At 47.8% G+C, this 13,895-nt stretch overlaps 1 protein-coding gene across 50 annotated transcripts in view; it reads left to right on the top strand.

Moving 5' to 3' along the window:
• Positions 1-13,895, top strand: part of ZMYND8 (zinc finger MYND-type containing 8) — a 148,190-nt gene that overhangs the window by 95,090 nt on the left and 39,205 nt on the right. For all 50 annotated transcript variants that reach the window (XM_085004145.1, XM_085004136.1, XM_085004139.1 and 47 more), the window contains one exon: positions 13,170-13,310. In XM_085004145.1, coding sequence (XP_084860271.1) covers positions 13,170-13,310 — 141 coding nt within the window. The remainder of the gene's footprint in view (positions 1-13,169; positions 13,311-13,895) is intronic.

Below are 13,895 nucleotides of genomic sequence, written 5' to 3'. Positions count from 1 at the left end.
AGGGATGCTGGCAGAGTGTAGCCCGAATAAGAGTGACTTAAATTGAATTCTTTCTATCGAAATGGAATTTGGTTGCATGCTAAAACCTTTTCACAAGGGAATGGGTTTACTGTCATTTTTCCTTAAATCCTCTTGCTGTGTCTTTGAGAGACCTGGGTAGAATGAAGCATCCACAGTCCACACTAAGCCTGATGATGAAGCCAAGGAGCCCTCAGGCGCTGGGTTGGGGACACTGTTGATGGGATGGGAACTGGTTAACCCCAGGCACACGCCTCATCTCAAGAGTTTCAGCCAACGGTTGTCGCACAGAAATGTGGGTTAATCGTTTTCGCATCTTAACATTCTTGCGGAGAAATGGGAAATCTGCATTTTTATGTAGTCTCTCCAGTTATGAAATGTCAGCTCACAATGTCGTGGAATATTTTCCAGAATGAGTAAGGCAGGTGGGACCACCAGTGCTATACTTCTGGTAGCACATTACCCTCGAATAACCTTTAAGACTCCCTCCCTCCCTCCCTCTTTTCCTCTCTCCTTTTTTTTTACTTCACATGAGAATTCTTTTTTTTTTTAAATTTAAAAATTTTTTTGCTTTTTGCTTTTTAGGGCCGGGCCCGAGGTATATGGAAGTTCCCAGGCTAGGGGCCTAATCGGAGCTACAGCTGCTGGCCTACACCACAGCCACAGAAAAACAGGATCTGAGCCTTGTCTGTGACCTACACCACAGCTCATGGCAATGCCAGATCCTTAACTCACTGAGCGAGACCAGGGATCGAACCCGCAATCTCGTGGTTCCTAGTTGGATTCGCTTCCTATGCACCACAACGGAACTCCCACACAAGAGCTCTTTAAAAGAGTTCCCGTTGTGGCTCAGCAGGTTAAGAACCCAACTAGTATCCATGAGAATGCGGGTTTGACCCTTGGTCTCGCTCAGTGGGTTAAGGATTTGGTGCTGCTGTGGCTGTGGTGTAGGCTGGTGGCTACAGCTCTGATTTGACCCCTAGCCTGGGAACTTCTATATGCTGTGGGTGTAACCCTAAAAAAAAAATAAAAAAAAAATCAAAACACCTTTTTTTTTTGGTCTTTTTAGGGCCACACTCATGGCATATGAAGGTTCCCAGGCTAGGGGTCAAATCAGAACTGTAGCTGCTGGCCTACGTCAGAGCCACAGCAGTGCGGGATCCGAGCCGTGTATTTGACCTACCCCACAGCTCACGGCAATGCTGGATCCTTAACCCACTGAGTGAGTCCCACGTGGATCAGACCCACGTCCTTATGGATGGTAGTCGGGTTCGTTGACCTCTGAGCCAAGACAGGAACTCCAGAGTGCTCTTTAAAGAGCAGGCATCAGAGACCGTCACCGAAAGATGGGAACTTGAGTCAGTGGTGAACTCCAGGAATTCTACTCAGTTTCCACTCATGTTGTGGCTTCTTTCTGGTTGGTTGGCTGTTTTCAAGTTCTGTCTGGAGCTGTTCACCAAATGGCTCTCGGTGGAGTAGAGAGGCTTCTTTACCAAAGGCTTCTGATTCTTCAAAAGAAAGGTGCCGTCTCTCCAGTTCTCTCCAGCTGTGTGGTCGAGGGACTCACAGTTGAGTTTCAGAGCTTTCCTCTAGGAGTACCTAGCTTGTGTTGACATAACCTCAGAAAAAACTTCCCTTTTGCCCCCCTAGTTTCTGGCCAGAGTCCTGAAAAGCTTACCCTTATTCCATGACATGATTCCTTTAAAGCCACGTTAACAAAACAAAAGCACACGAACTCCTTAGCCTGCTGGTTCCCATAGAGAGCATGCTTTTGAGAAAGTTTTAAATGGGCAGCAATCCTGTGAATTACTGTGGCTTGAACTTTCATTAGCATTTTTTTGTTTTTTGGGCTATATTCTGGCACCACCTGTTTTATTACATTCTTTAAATATTAACCCTGCAATTTAGCGTCATCCTGAGCTAACTAAAAAATATAAGTTTGGGGTGTTTAAATCGCTGCCTGTGTTTTTTCCTAATATCCGTGAAATTAATACATGCCTGTAAAATAAAACATGTTGGTTTGTGACCCACTGTTGGTATTCCACAGCTTTATGGGAAGACAAGAACGTGTGGCATGTGGTTTTTAACTAAGCGTCTTTCTTACCCCGAGAGGTGCTGAGGGTGAAATGACATCAGAATTTCTGACAAATATTCCTCATTATTTGGGTGACTTTTGTGGCGGTAAGTTAGCAGGTGCCCATTTCAGAGTTTAAAATACAGCTGACTTGCTTATATGTGCTTGGGTTCTTTTATTGAGCATGAGGTAGGCAGCCAGTGAATAGTGTAGGAAGTTTATTCAAAACTGTTGTAGTCTTAAAAATTGAACAGATTGTGCCCCTTTCCTGTAAGGAGCCAGAGAGTAAATAGTTTAGGCTCTGCGGGTCTCCTCACAACGATACAGCTGTTCAGCACCGTGGTTGTGTACTGAACACACATGAAAATGTGGAACATGAAAACGTGAAGCATGGCTTTTCCTAAAACAGCCATAGGCATGTGGCTGTGGCACGGAAACTTGAATTTCAAATGATTTGTATATCTCATGAACTATTATTAATCCTTTTTTTCCCTTCAATCATTTAAAAGTGATAGATACCCTTCTTAGCTGGCAGGCCACACAGGAACAGGTAGCATGCCAGATTCTGGCCCGCGGGTAGGTTTGCCAATTTCTATTATAGACTGAGAGAAACTCTGAGTCAGTCTCCCCATTTTACAGAAGGTAAGTTGAGGTCCCTGTTGAGAGTATATGGGGTGCTGGAGTTCCCAGAGCCAGACCCTGGCTTTCTTTGGGTTGCACGCCACTGCCCTCTGCTGTTGATGGTGATAATAGCCTTTGGGTTAAGGAGAAGTGGGACATTTCATGAAGTAACCCTCAACAATCAGAGAGTGAAACAAACCTATGGTTTATCCACAGTTGTTTAAAAAAAAAAAAAAAAGGGAAAGAAAGAAAGAAAAAAGATTGTCAGAGGACTGAAAAGCTTTATTAGTTTCACCAGCGAAAATTTTGTAGGCAGCCATATAAAATTACACATTGAAATAAGTTATTAGATAAAATTTTTATGAGATTTAAGAAACCCTCCTTTTGCTTGGGGGATTGAGGAGCTCAGAGCCATGTGTCTATAATCCTTAGGGCTGGATTTAGCTTTCTGAGAAACACTTTGCCCAGGCAGGAGCCTTTCTCTCCTAGTGTCCTGGACTCTTGTCGTCTTAAGGGTCAGAGTGGTTTATATTCTCAGTGATTTGTCTGCTTCCCTCTTTTTCTGGACCTCCTGGCCAGAATTGATGCCTTTGCCAATATTTGCTTGCGGGGTCCCGATTTAAGTCATTAATATGTATTAGGGTAAGAGTCCTGGGGCCTGACTTCCACCACTCTCTGAGCTAATAGTGGTCCTTTGGTCTTAGAGCTCCATGTGGGTTGCTTTCGTGAGAAGGGAAAACATTTTCATGTACTCTTTTTTTCCTCCTGTGAAATCAGTACATATTTGTTGTAAAACAGTTGTTATAAAAACTGAAGTCCCATATTTTCCCACCTCCCACAGTCCACCCTTAGATGTTGTTTCCTGGACTTTTTCTGGGTTGGCTTATACATCATGCTGCCAAGTTAAAAGGGGATCAGGCGGTTCCAGAACTGAGCGAGGTTTGGAAGGGATAGGATTGGGGTGAACTAAAGCAGAAATCCACTCCTCCTCGTGACCTTTTACCTATACACTAGGGGCCGTTTCTTCCTGCTGGTTCCAGCCGAGTGGAAGTGTGGGCTCAGGGTTGCCAGATTTCTTGTTGTTTTACACATTGGCTCAAATTAAAAAAAAATAACTATTGACTGCATCCCCTGCATCTGTCAACCACTTGGTTCATTGGTCACCTGTTTGGCGTAGACGGTTAAGGGTTTTCTTTTTACTTTTTAAAAAATTTTTTGGCTGCACCTGCTGTGATGGAAATTCCCAGGCTAGAAATTGAACCTGAGGCATAGCAGTGACTCTAAATGATGCAGTGACAATGCCAGCACAAGAGAACTCCAGGGTTTTCTTTTTTAACTTAACCTTATGTTCTGAATACATTTTTTGTTTTCCTTTTTGTCTCTGTCTTTTGCTTTTTTTGGGGGGGGGACACCTGTGGCATATGGAGGTTCCCAGGCTAGGGTCAAATCAGAGCTGTAAGCTGCCGGCCGAGGCCACAGCCATAGCAACTCAGGATCTGATCCTCGTCTGTGACCTACACCACAGCTCATGGCAATGAAGGATCCTTAATCCACTGAGCGAGGCTGGGGATGGAACCTGCGTCCTTAGGGACACTAGTCAGATTCATTTCTGCTGTGCCTTGACGGGAACTCCCTGAATACGTTTCTATGTTTGTACGTAACCATTGGGAGCAGCATTTCTGTCCTGTCCTGTCCCATCCAGCAACCCTGCACTCTTCTGTTTTATTTCTTTATGGCCACACCCAGGGCATGTGGAAGTTCCCGGGCCAAGGACTGAATCCAAGCCATAGCTGTGACCTAAACCACAGATGCAGCACTGCCACACCCCCAACCCACTGCGCTGGGGATTGAATCAGTGCTGCCACTGAGATAAGGCCGGATGTGCTATAGCAGGAACTGGTTTTTTTTTTTTTTTTTTTTTTGCTTTTGCTTTTGCTTTTTAGGGCCACACCTGCAGAATATGGAGGTTCCCAGGCTAGGGGTCAAATTGGAGCTACAACTGCCGGCCTACACCACAGCCACATCTGTGACCTTCCCACAGCTCACGGCAATACCAGATCCTTAACCCACTGAGCAAAGCCAAGGATTGAAGCTGCACCCTCAGAGTTCCTAGTTGAATTCGTTTCTTTCTTTCTTTTTTTTTGTCTTTTGCCATTTCTTGGGCCGCTCCTGCGGCATATGGAAGTTGCCAGGCTAGGGGTTGAATCAGAGCTGTAGCTGCCAGTCTACACCACAGCCACAGCAACACGGGATCTGAGCCGCGTCTGCAACCTACACCACAGCTCACGGCAACGCCGGATCCTTAACCCACTGAGCAAGGCCAGGGATTGAACCCGCAACCTCATGGTTCCTAGTCGGATTCGTTAACCACTGAGCCACAATGGGAACTCCTCAAATTCATTTCTGTTGTGCCATGATGGGAACTAGAGGAACTCTTTTTTTTCTTTTAAGTTTTTATTTTATTTAACTTTTTTAATGAATCCCGTGCTATTCTGTGTAGCTCATCTGTGCATGCCACCAAGACTTGTGCAAGGTGCTGCCAGCCCTTTGAACATATAAGTTGCTTCCACGGTTGTGTAAGTAGAGGAACTAGCATGAATCATTAACTCCACCACCGCTCCCCCGCTCAGAGTGCTGGGGTGTGTGGGAGGGAGGGGGCATTTTTTTCCAATTTGATTCTATGACTCATGTTTCATGTAGTCAGAAGGGCACTTAGCACAGGCTGGGATTCTGTACGTGTAGATAATAGATGACGTGTTTGAGCCCACACTCGTGAATTGTACATCAAAGTCTAAAATCTGATTAAATTATTTGTGACTTCAAAGGCAATTAGTTCTTCCTTTGGGCAAGATTTATGGCTTTATAATAGGATTGGCATCCCTTTCAAAGCGTAATTGGAACGAGCATTTCCCAATGTCTTTTTGCTTTTGAAAGTGTCTAGAGTGATTTAAAACAGGGTTTCCCAACCTCAGCACTAGTGATGTTTTGGGCCGGATGATGATTCTCTGTTGGGGGAGATTGTCCTGTGCCCAGTAGGGTGTTCAGCAGCATCGGTGGCCTCCATTCACTCAGTGCAGGGAGCCACCCCCCTGCCCACAATTATCACAGCTGAAAACATCTCTGGTTATTGCCACGTGTCCTGGGTGGGGGACATGGTCACCCCTCTAGTCCTTATTGAGAACCACTGCTTTAATATACATGCTTTTGAATTTCAGCCGTGATAAAACTCATTGCTTAACTTTCTGCCTGGAGCTCCTCAATATGTACCTTTAATTTAGCATCACTTTCCCCTGAAAATAAAAAATTCCTTTCAAATTTTAATATAGAATAAATAAGCCATAATTCCAACTCAAAGAGATGATAACTGCTAAGAATTGAGTGTTCCTGGAGTTCCTGTTGTGGCTCAGTGGAAATGAAAGACTAGTATCCATGAGGACGCAAGTTCGATCACTGGCCTCTATCAGTGGGTTAAGGATGTGGCGTTGGCCTTGAGCTGTAGTGTAGGTCACAGATGCGGCTCCGATCCCACGTTGCTGTGGCTGTGGTGTAGGGCTGTGGTGTAGGGCTGTGGTGTAGGCCTGTGGCTACAGCTCTGATTCGATCCTAGCCTGGGAATCTCCATGTGCCGTGAGTGTAGTCCCTCGCCCCCCACCAAACGAATTCTGTGTTCTTTTAGATTTTTTTTTTTAATTTTTAATTAATTTTTTTTTTTGGCCATGCCCACGGCATGTGGAAGTTCCTGAGCCAGGACTCAGATCCATGCCACAGCAGTGACCAGAACCACACACAGCAGTGACAACACCAGATCCTTAACCCACTAGGCCCCCAGGGAACGCCTGTTTAGATGTTTTCATGTATATAATCACAATGATGGTGCCAGTAATAAGAGTTTGTTTTTTGGTGGTGGTGGAATGGGATTATATGGAACTTTTTGCTGCACCACAGCCATGCCAGATCTGAGCTGCATCTGCAACCTGCACCACAGCTCATGGCAACACTGGATCCTTAACCCACTGAGCCAGGCCAGGGATCGAACTCTCAACCTCATGGATACTAGTGGGATTCATTACCACTGAGCCACAACCCGAGCTCCCTATACACTTTAATTTTGGGTAATATCATTATCACCTACTTGCTCTCCTAAATAGTTTTCCGAGTGCCCATGAGTGTTCCTCTTTCCTCACCTCCTCTGAACCCTTGCTAGGTGTTATTATTGTTATTTTTTTTGTCTTTTTGCCATTTTTTTGGACCGCTCCCATGGCATATGGAGGTTCCCGGGCTGGGGGTTGAATTGGAGCTGTAGCTGCTGACCTACACCAGCGCCACAGCAACGCAGGATCCGAGCTGCATGTGCAACCTACACCACAGCTCACGGCAACGTCGGATCCTTAACCCACTGAGCAAGGCCAGGGATCGAACCCGCAACCTCATGGTTCCTAGTTGGATTCGTTAACCACTGTACCACGACTGGAACTCCTAGGTGTTATTTTGAAGCAGGTGTACCACGCAGGTGGAGAGGATGGAGCGTGGACAGCTGTCTGTGTCCATCTTCCTGACCTGCGTTACCCCTTATTTACGACGAGCCCAGGGTTCTCGTCAGGCATGCGTCTGGCCCGCGGGTACTTTTCTGGGCAGCGCTGCTTCTGCTCTCTTCTGTGGATGCTCCGTCACCCCAGCCGCCTTGGTTTCCGTAGCTGCTGCATATCGAGCAGATGGTTTCAAGTGGCTTCTTTGGATGAAGAGGTTTTTCTGTGGTTGTCCTTAGTGTCGTCTTCATTGCTTTTCGCGACCACAGTAGCCAAAAGCGAAGTGGAGACCTCACTCCTCAGTCACCTCCGTGCCCGCTCGTGCTGTCAGCGTCTTGGGTGCCTGAGCACCGCACAGGCCGGCGGGGAGCCTGCTGTCCTGGAGCCCCCGTTCTCATGGCCAAAAAGAGGCAGTAAACGCAAGGGCCCCGGGGCCACCTTACATGGGGCCAGCAGGGGAGGGCTCCCGGGAGGTGGTGTTTGAGCTGCCCCCGAACAGCGAGGACTGCCAGCCGTGTGATCTGGGTGGGAGTGTGTCGGGGGGTCCTTTCCTGGGAGATCCCAAGTGTAAAGCTTGAGGTGGGCCCAGGTTCGATCTTGGAGGGGCCAAGCCCAAGGGGCTCCTAGGCTGGCGATTCAGAACGAGGCCAGGAAGGTTGGACGTGCCTTTGGGCTTTGTTCTGGGGGAGCGGGCACCCTGCATGGTCTTGGATGGAGGAGCGACGTGTTCCTTCCCTGTTGAAGGTGCCCTGCGGCTGCCGGGTGGCGGCGCCCCGGGAGAGGGTGGTATGGCGCCCCGTGGGAGCCCTCACAGCGTCTCCGTGAAAAGTGATGGCGAAGGGCAGTGGTTCCCAACCTTTTTCTCATTATCACCCCTGAGGAGCCCTTTTAGGCAGTTTCTTCCTGATTGTCCTGTGCATCTTTTTAGGGCCGCACCTGCGGCCTATGGAGGTTCCCAGGCTGGGGGTCCCATTGGAGCTGCAACTGCCAACCGACCCCACAGCCACCACCACACCAGATCCTTAACCCACTGAGCAAGGCCAAGGATTATACCCGTGTCCTCATGGATACTAGTCCGGTTTTTTTAAATGGAGGTGAGCGCCCCGTAACAGAAGATTAGTCATTTCAAAGTGAACAATATTGTGCAGCCACCACTGTGATCTAGTTCCAAAATGTTTCCATCACCCCATAATAAAATCCGGTACCCATCAAGCCGCCACTCCCCATCCCTGCCACCCCCGCATCCCTTTACTCTACCCCTCTGCCCCTGGCAGCCATCAGTCTGCATTCTGTTTGTACGGATGTGCTCATCTGGACATTTAATTTCAGTGAAATTCTACAAAACATGACCTTTTTTCCTGGCTCCTTTCACTGAGTGTGACATTTTCAAAGTCACCCGCATGGCAGCAGGCCTCAGAATGGCGTTCCTTTGTGCCATGGTTTGTCTGTTTGGTGACGGACGTTTGGGCTCTTATGAATAGTGCTGTGGTGAGGATTTGTTTGAGTACAGGTTTTCAGTTCTTTGGGGTCGTACCTAAGAGTGGACCCTCATACAATTTCAAGTCTTGCATGTCGTGTTACGCACCGCGTATGTATCTGTGCTTTGTATATAAAACAGTAAGGTTTTATGGAGTCCCTGGTGGCCTAGTGGTTGGGGATTCAGCTTTGGCACTGCTATCAGGTGCGTTTGACTTCCGACCTGGGAACCTTAGCATGCCGCAGGTGCTGCCCCCCCCACCCAAAGAGTAAGATTTTTCACCTCATACGATCTACTTTTTGCCCCTTGGGGGCCCTGTTGGCACCCTTGAGAGCGCACAGACGAAGGCGAGATTTGAGTATGTTTTGGAAGCCGTGTGCAGAGGCGTTGCTGCGGGCTTAGGTGAGTTGAGGCAGGAGAGCGGAGGAGGAATTGAGGTGGTGGAGACGTGTTTGGCCTTGAGTAATTGGGTGAATGGTTACTGCATGTGCCTGATGCAGACGTCAAGGCAGGTATAGGTGTTTCACAAACTGGGGAGGTGGGACAGGTGGCACCTGGGGGTGGAAGGGGCCATTGTCCTCTCAGAGGCGAGTTCTGCAGTGTGGAATCTAGTGTTGCTGGGTGACCCCACAGTGCTGTCCTTCTCTTGATTACGTGAAGCACTGCAATGCCCCGAGCCTGTGAGGGCAGCCCCTGCCCTGAGGTGGCAGGTGGAAGGCGAATCAGACCTGTCTCTGTGGGAAACCAGCATTTACCTAACCCCCTTATTCTTGCCACAGCCCAGTGCCGTATTTAAAATCTATCCACGGGTGTGGCCCTAGAAAAGACAAAAAAAAAAAAAAAAAAAAAGGACAGAAAAAAAAAAAACTTTGAAAAAAGATCATGTTTCTTAAACCTTCAGTACTTAAGTTTTAGTAACAAGGGAGACTTTATATGAAATTAAAGGCTTGTTTCAGTTATTTTTAAGTACATTAACACGTGTTATATATGTGCATATACATATGTATATTTATACACACAGAGTTATAAACTAATGACTCTCTGTGTTCTTGGTAAGTTGCATGTAGGCTCACAGCAGGTAGGAGCCAGCTAGACCATTTTCTGGCCTTTCTTTTTTCCTTTTTTTTTTTTTTTGTCTTTTTGCCTTTTTCTAAGGCTGCTTCCTGTGGCATATGGAGGTTCCCAGGCTAGGGGTCCAATCGGAGCTGTAGCCGCCGGCCTACGCCAGAGCCGCAGCGGTGCAGGATCCGAGCCACATCTGTGACCTTCACCACAGCTCACGGCAATGCCGGATCCTTAACCCACTGAGCAAGGCCAGGGATCAGACCTGATCCCGCAACCTCATGGTTCCTAGTCGGATTCATTAACCATTGCGCCACAATGGGAACTCTTCTTCCTTTGTTTTTAAAAAAGTATTATTATTGGGAGTTTCCCCAAAAAAAAAAAAAATTTATTATTATTGTTTTGGCTGAGCCTGTGGCATGTGGAAGTTCCGAGGCCAAGGATTGAACCTGTGCCACAGTGCTGACCTGAGCCATGTCAGTGACAATGCCAGGTCCTTAACCTGCTGCACCACCAGGAAACTCCTTCTTCTTACTTTTTTAACTTGAGCTGTTAAACAGGGGAACGGGGACTTAATGAGTTCTCTCTGCAACCCTGCCTTTGCATGGCTTTGGTTCCTGCTACCCTTCAGGGTTAGGCTTCCTTGTCAGAATTCCCCGCAGCTCCAAGCAGCGCCTCTGCTAGTGTGCTGAGACCCTCCCTGTGGAGCCTACTTACTGGTTTGCTTAAGAGAATGCAATTGGAAAGGCCCTGGTCTTTAATCCTGGTGGGGAACACACTGCATTGATCTTTTCAGCCACTGCAGACCTCTTTTAGAAACAGAATATAAATGAGTGAATAATAGTCATGGAAAAGTCATAATAGAAAGTTGTTATTGGTCGTACTTAAATCCTGTGAGATGCCTTTTCCTTTATTCTTGTTTCTTTGTGTCACAAGCACTTTATCCCTACTTATTTGAGGCCTGCGGTTGTAGAGCCAGTGGGTAATGTCATTACAGCCTTCAGTCAAGGGGATGTTGTTTGCCAGGTGCTGGGCCAGGGCATTTGTTAATCCTTACAGCAAAATTGATTTAATTTAGGATTAAAAAAAAAAAAAAAACCCTTAATTTTCAAAATACTTTCAAGTGTCTATTGCACACTTGCTGAGCACCGTTTGGCCGGCGTTCACAGATGTACTCCTCGCCTCCTCTCCTTGTTGGCAGATGCGGTAAAGATTCCCAGAGACAGTCTGCTTCACTTCTATTTGGATTTATCAACCTCAGCACTGTTGGCATTTGGGGCCAAAGAGAATTATTCGTTCTGGGGGGCTGTGCATTGTAGGATGTTTAGTCGTGTCTCTGTTCTCTACCTACCAGACGCCCATAGCAACCCCCTCTTACCCTAGTTGTGACAACTGGAAATATCTATAGACCTTGCCCACAGTGCCCTGGAGGGCAGAATCACTCCCGGCTGAGAACCCCTGCTTTGGATGATTGACATCAAAATTCTAGAGCTGGAGTTCCCATCATGGTGCAGAGGAAATGAATCCAACTAGGAACCATGAGGTTGTGGGTTCGATCCCTGGCCTCGCTCCGTGGGTTAAGGATCTGGCGTTGCTGTGAGCTGAGGTGTAGGTCGCAGACGTGGGTCAGATCCTGCGTTGCTGTGGCTGTGGTGGAGGCCGGGGCTGCAGCTCCGATTCGACCCCTAGCCTGGGAACCTCCACATGCCGCTGGTGCGACCTTAAAAGGCAAAATCAATCAATCAATCGATGAAAAATATGAATAAAAATTAAAACTCATTGCAGTTCTCACTTAAAAAAAAAAAACCTAGAGGTTAACAGGGAAGTAAAAAACTACACGATAGCAGACAACAATGTAGTATTGAATACATGCCAGCACTGTTTAGATCGTTGGTTAGTTTATTTGCTCCTTAGAATTTGATGAGTTAAGTACTCTTATCAATCCTTTTTTTTTTTTTTTTCTTTTGAATCAGTGGCATTCCTTGTAACTACCAGGAAAGGAGAGACAGAGACCTCAGGTCACTTACCCAGAGTCACACAGCATGTCAGCCACAGACGGGGATTCGAACCTCCCTTCTGGCTCCTGATCCACGCTTGCATCCTCTCCTCTCTACATCTAGAGTCTTTCCCACTCGGTGGCACTAAAAATAGTGTTGGCAGGTCCCAGCAGGGGGGCTGACGCTAGCTCATGTGTGTGTATATTGACCCGCCCCCGTTTAGCAGATGAGGAAACCCAGGCAAGAACCTGCCGGAGTGTCTGAGCAGTTGTGAAGACCCCAGGACGTCTCTAACCCCATTGTCGTCAACAGCTTTTTTGATATTTCTTGCTCATCTGGCGGGAGCTGGCCATTTGGTTGCCTGTCACACGTTTATAGTAACAGCACGGAGCCAGTAATGTGGAGCTGTTTCGGCAAAAGCCAGGATGTAAAGGATCTCTTGGAGGCCCCAGTTCGGCCATCTGAACGCTTTGTTTTCTTTTTTTGCTTTTTGGGGCGCCCCATGGCAAATGGAAGTTTCCAGGCCAAGGATCAGATCTGAGCTACATCTTGACCTACATCACAGCTGTGGCTACACCGGATCCTTTAACTCAGTGTGCCGGGCTGTGGATGGAACCTGCCTCCCAGTGCTGCAGAGACTCCACCAATCCCGTTGTGCCCCAGCGGGAACTCTTGAATACTTTGTTTTTTTAAATGGTTGATTTTTGTCCCCCCCCGCCCCCCAACCCGGTGGACGTGGCTCAGGGGACCAGTAAGTAGGGAGTTTTAAGGTATTTTTAAAAGATTCCGGTGTAGGTACAGCTCTAGAAAAGTTTGAAACCTGATAAAGAAGGAGATGTGTACCACCGACGCCCGCGCTCCATCTGGTGCGGAGCGTGGCTTTGTTCAGCAGCAGGGCAGGACCTTTGAAATGGGAGGTCGGCCGTCTCCATCCGAGGAGTCGAGCTGGCTGCGGGCAGGTGCAGTGCTGTCTGAGCCGGGCCCTGTGTCTCCCACAAACGGATGCCATGCCATTTGTAAGCCCGGCTCTGGCCTCAGCCTCTGGACCGTGGTGGGGGCGGGTTTCATCACTCTTTATTTGGAGATTTACACCCGTGAATGGGCTAAACCAATTTCAGTGGCAGCTTAGCCGATTTGTCTTAGAGCTTTGTGTTTAATAGAGTGACTGGGGTGGCCTTCTTCCCTCGTGGCTTCAACGCTTTCCCATTGGCTTAAAGCCCTTTGCCTGAAATAAACGGCCCGCCCTTCCCGCTCCAACCCCTTCGTGTGGTTGCTCTGGGGGGGTCTTGTTGAAAGCAAATAACAGGTTTTCCGTGTTCAAGTCCCATCCCCGTATGCTGTGTGTGTTTATTTATTTGTAAATCTGTCTTTTAACGAGGAACATCCTCTTTCAGCTTCTCCAGCCTCCACCAAGACGGGACAAGCAGGGAGTTTATCCGGCAGCCCGAAACCCTTCTCTCCTCAAGCGTCCACACCCATCCCCACGAAAACGGACAAGACGTCCAGCACAGGAAGCATCCTGAACCTGAACCTGGGTCAGTTGGAATTGGGGGCAGCCTCTTTCCGTGTCAGCTGAGAATATTTCTGCAAGTTGTGTGTCCTCTTTGGTGGGGGTGTTCTTGAACCCTGGCCTCTATTCACTGTGCAAAATATTCAGCAGGTACGGGGGGGATGGAGATGGAGAGAGAGCAATGCAAGGACCTAGCAAGGGGTTTCCTGGGGCTGGGTGACAGTCAGAGCTTCTCCTGAGATGTCTTAGGTCAGTGTCACAGCCTTTCTTGCCCTTGACCACAGTCACCCAGCTCTTTTACGGATAAAGGGAAATAGACACACATGATACTTTTTTTTTTTTTGCTTTTTTAGGGCTGCACCTGTGACATATGGAAGTTCCCAGGCTAGGGGTCGAATTGGAGCTATGGCTGCTGGCCTACACCACAGCCACAGCAGTGCGACCCACACCACAACTCAAGGCAACGCCAGATCCCTGATCCACTAATCGAGGCCAGGGATCGCATCTGCGTCCTCATGGATGCTAGTTGGATTGTTCCCGCTGAGCCACGCCGGAGCTCCTACCTTTCTTATGTATACCGTGTTCTGATACATTGTTTTTTTCTTCTGAT

This window comes from Sus scrofa, chromosome 17 (assembly GCF_054392235.1).
Source record: "Sus scrofa isolate SSC_HxYL_T2T_F1_AM1 chromosome 17, Sscrofa_HxYL_maternal_Yorkshire_Landrace_v2.0, whole genome shotgun sequence".
Classification (NCBI taxonomy): domain Eukaryota; kingdom Metazoa; phylum Chordata; class Mammalia; order Artiodactyla; family Suidae; genus Sus; species Sus scrofa.
The sequence above is the reverse complement of the archived record's forward strand: the minus strand, read 5'-3'. Positions and strand labels throughout refer to the sequence as shown.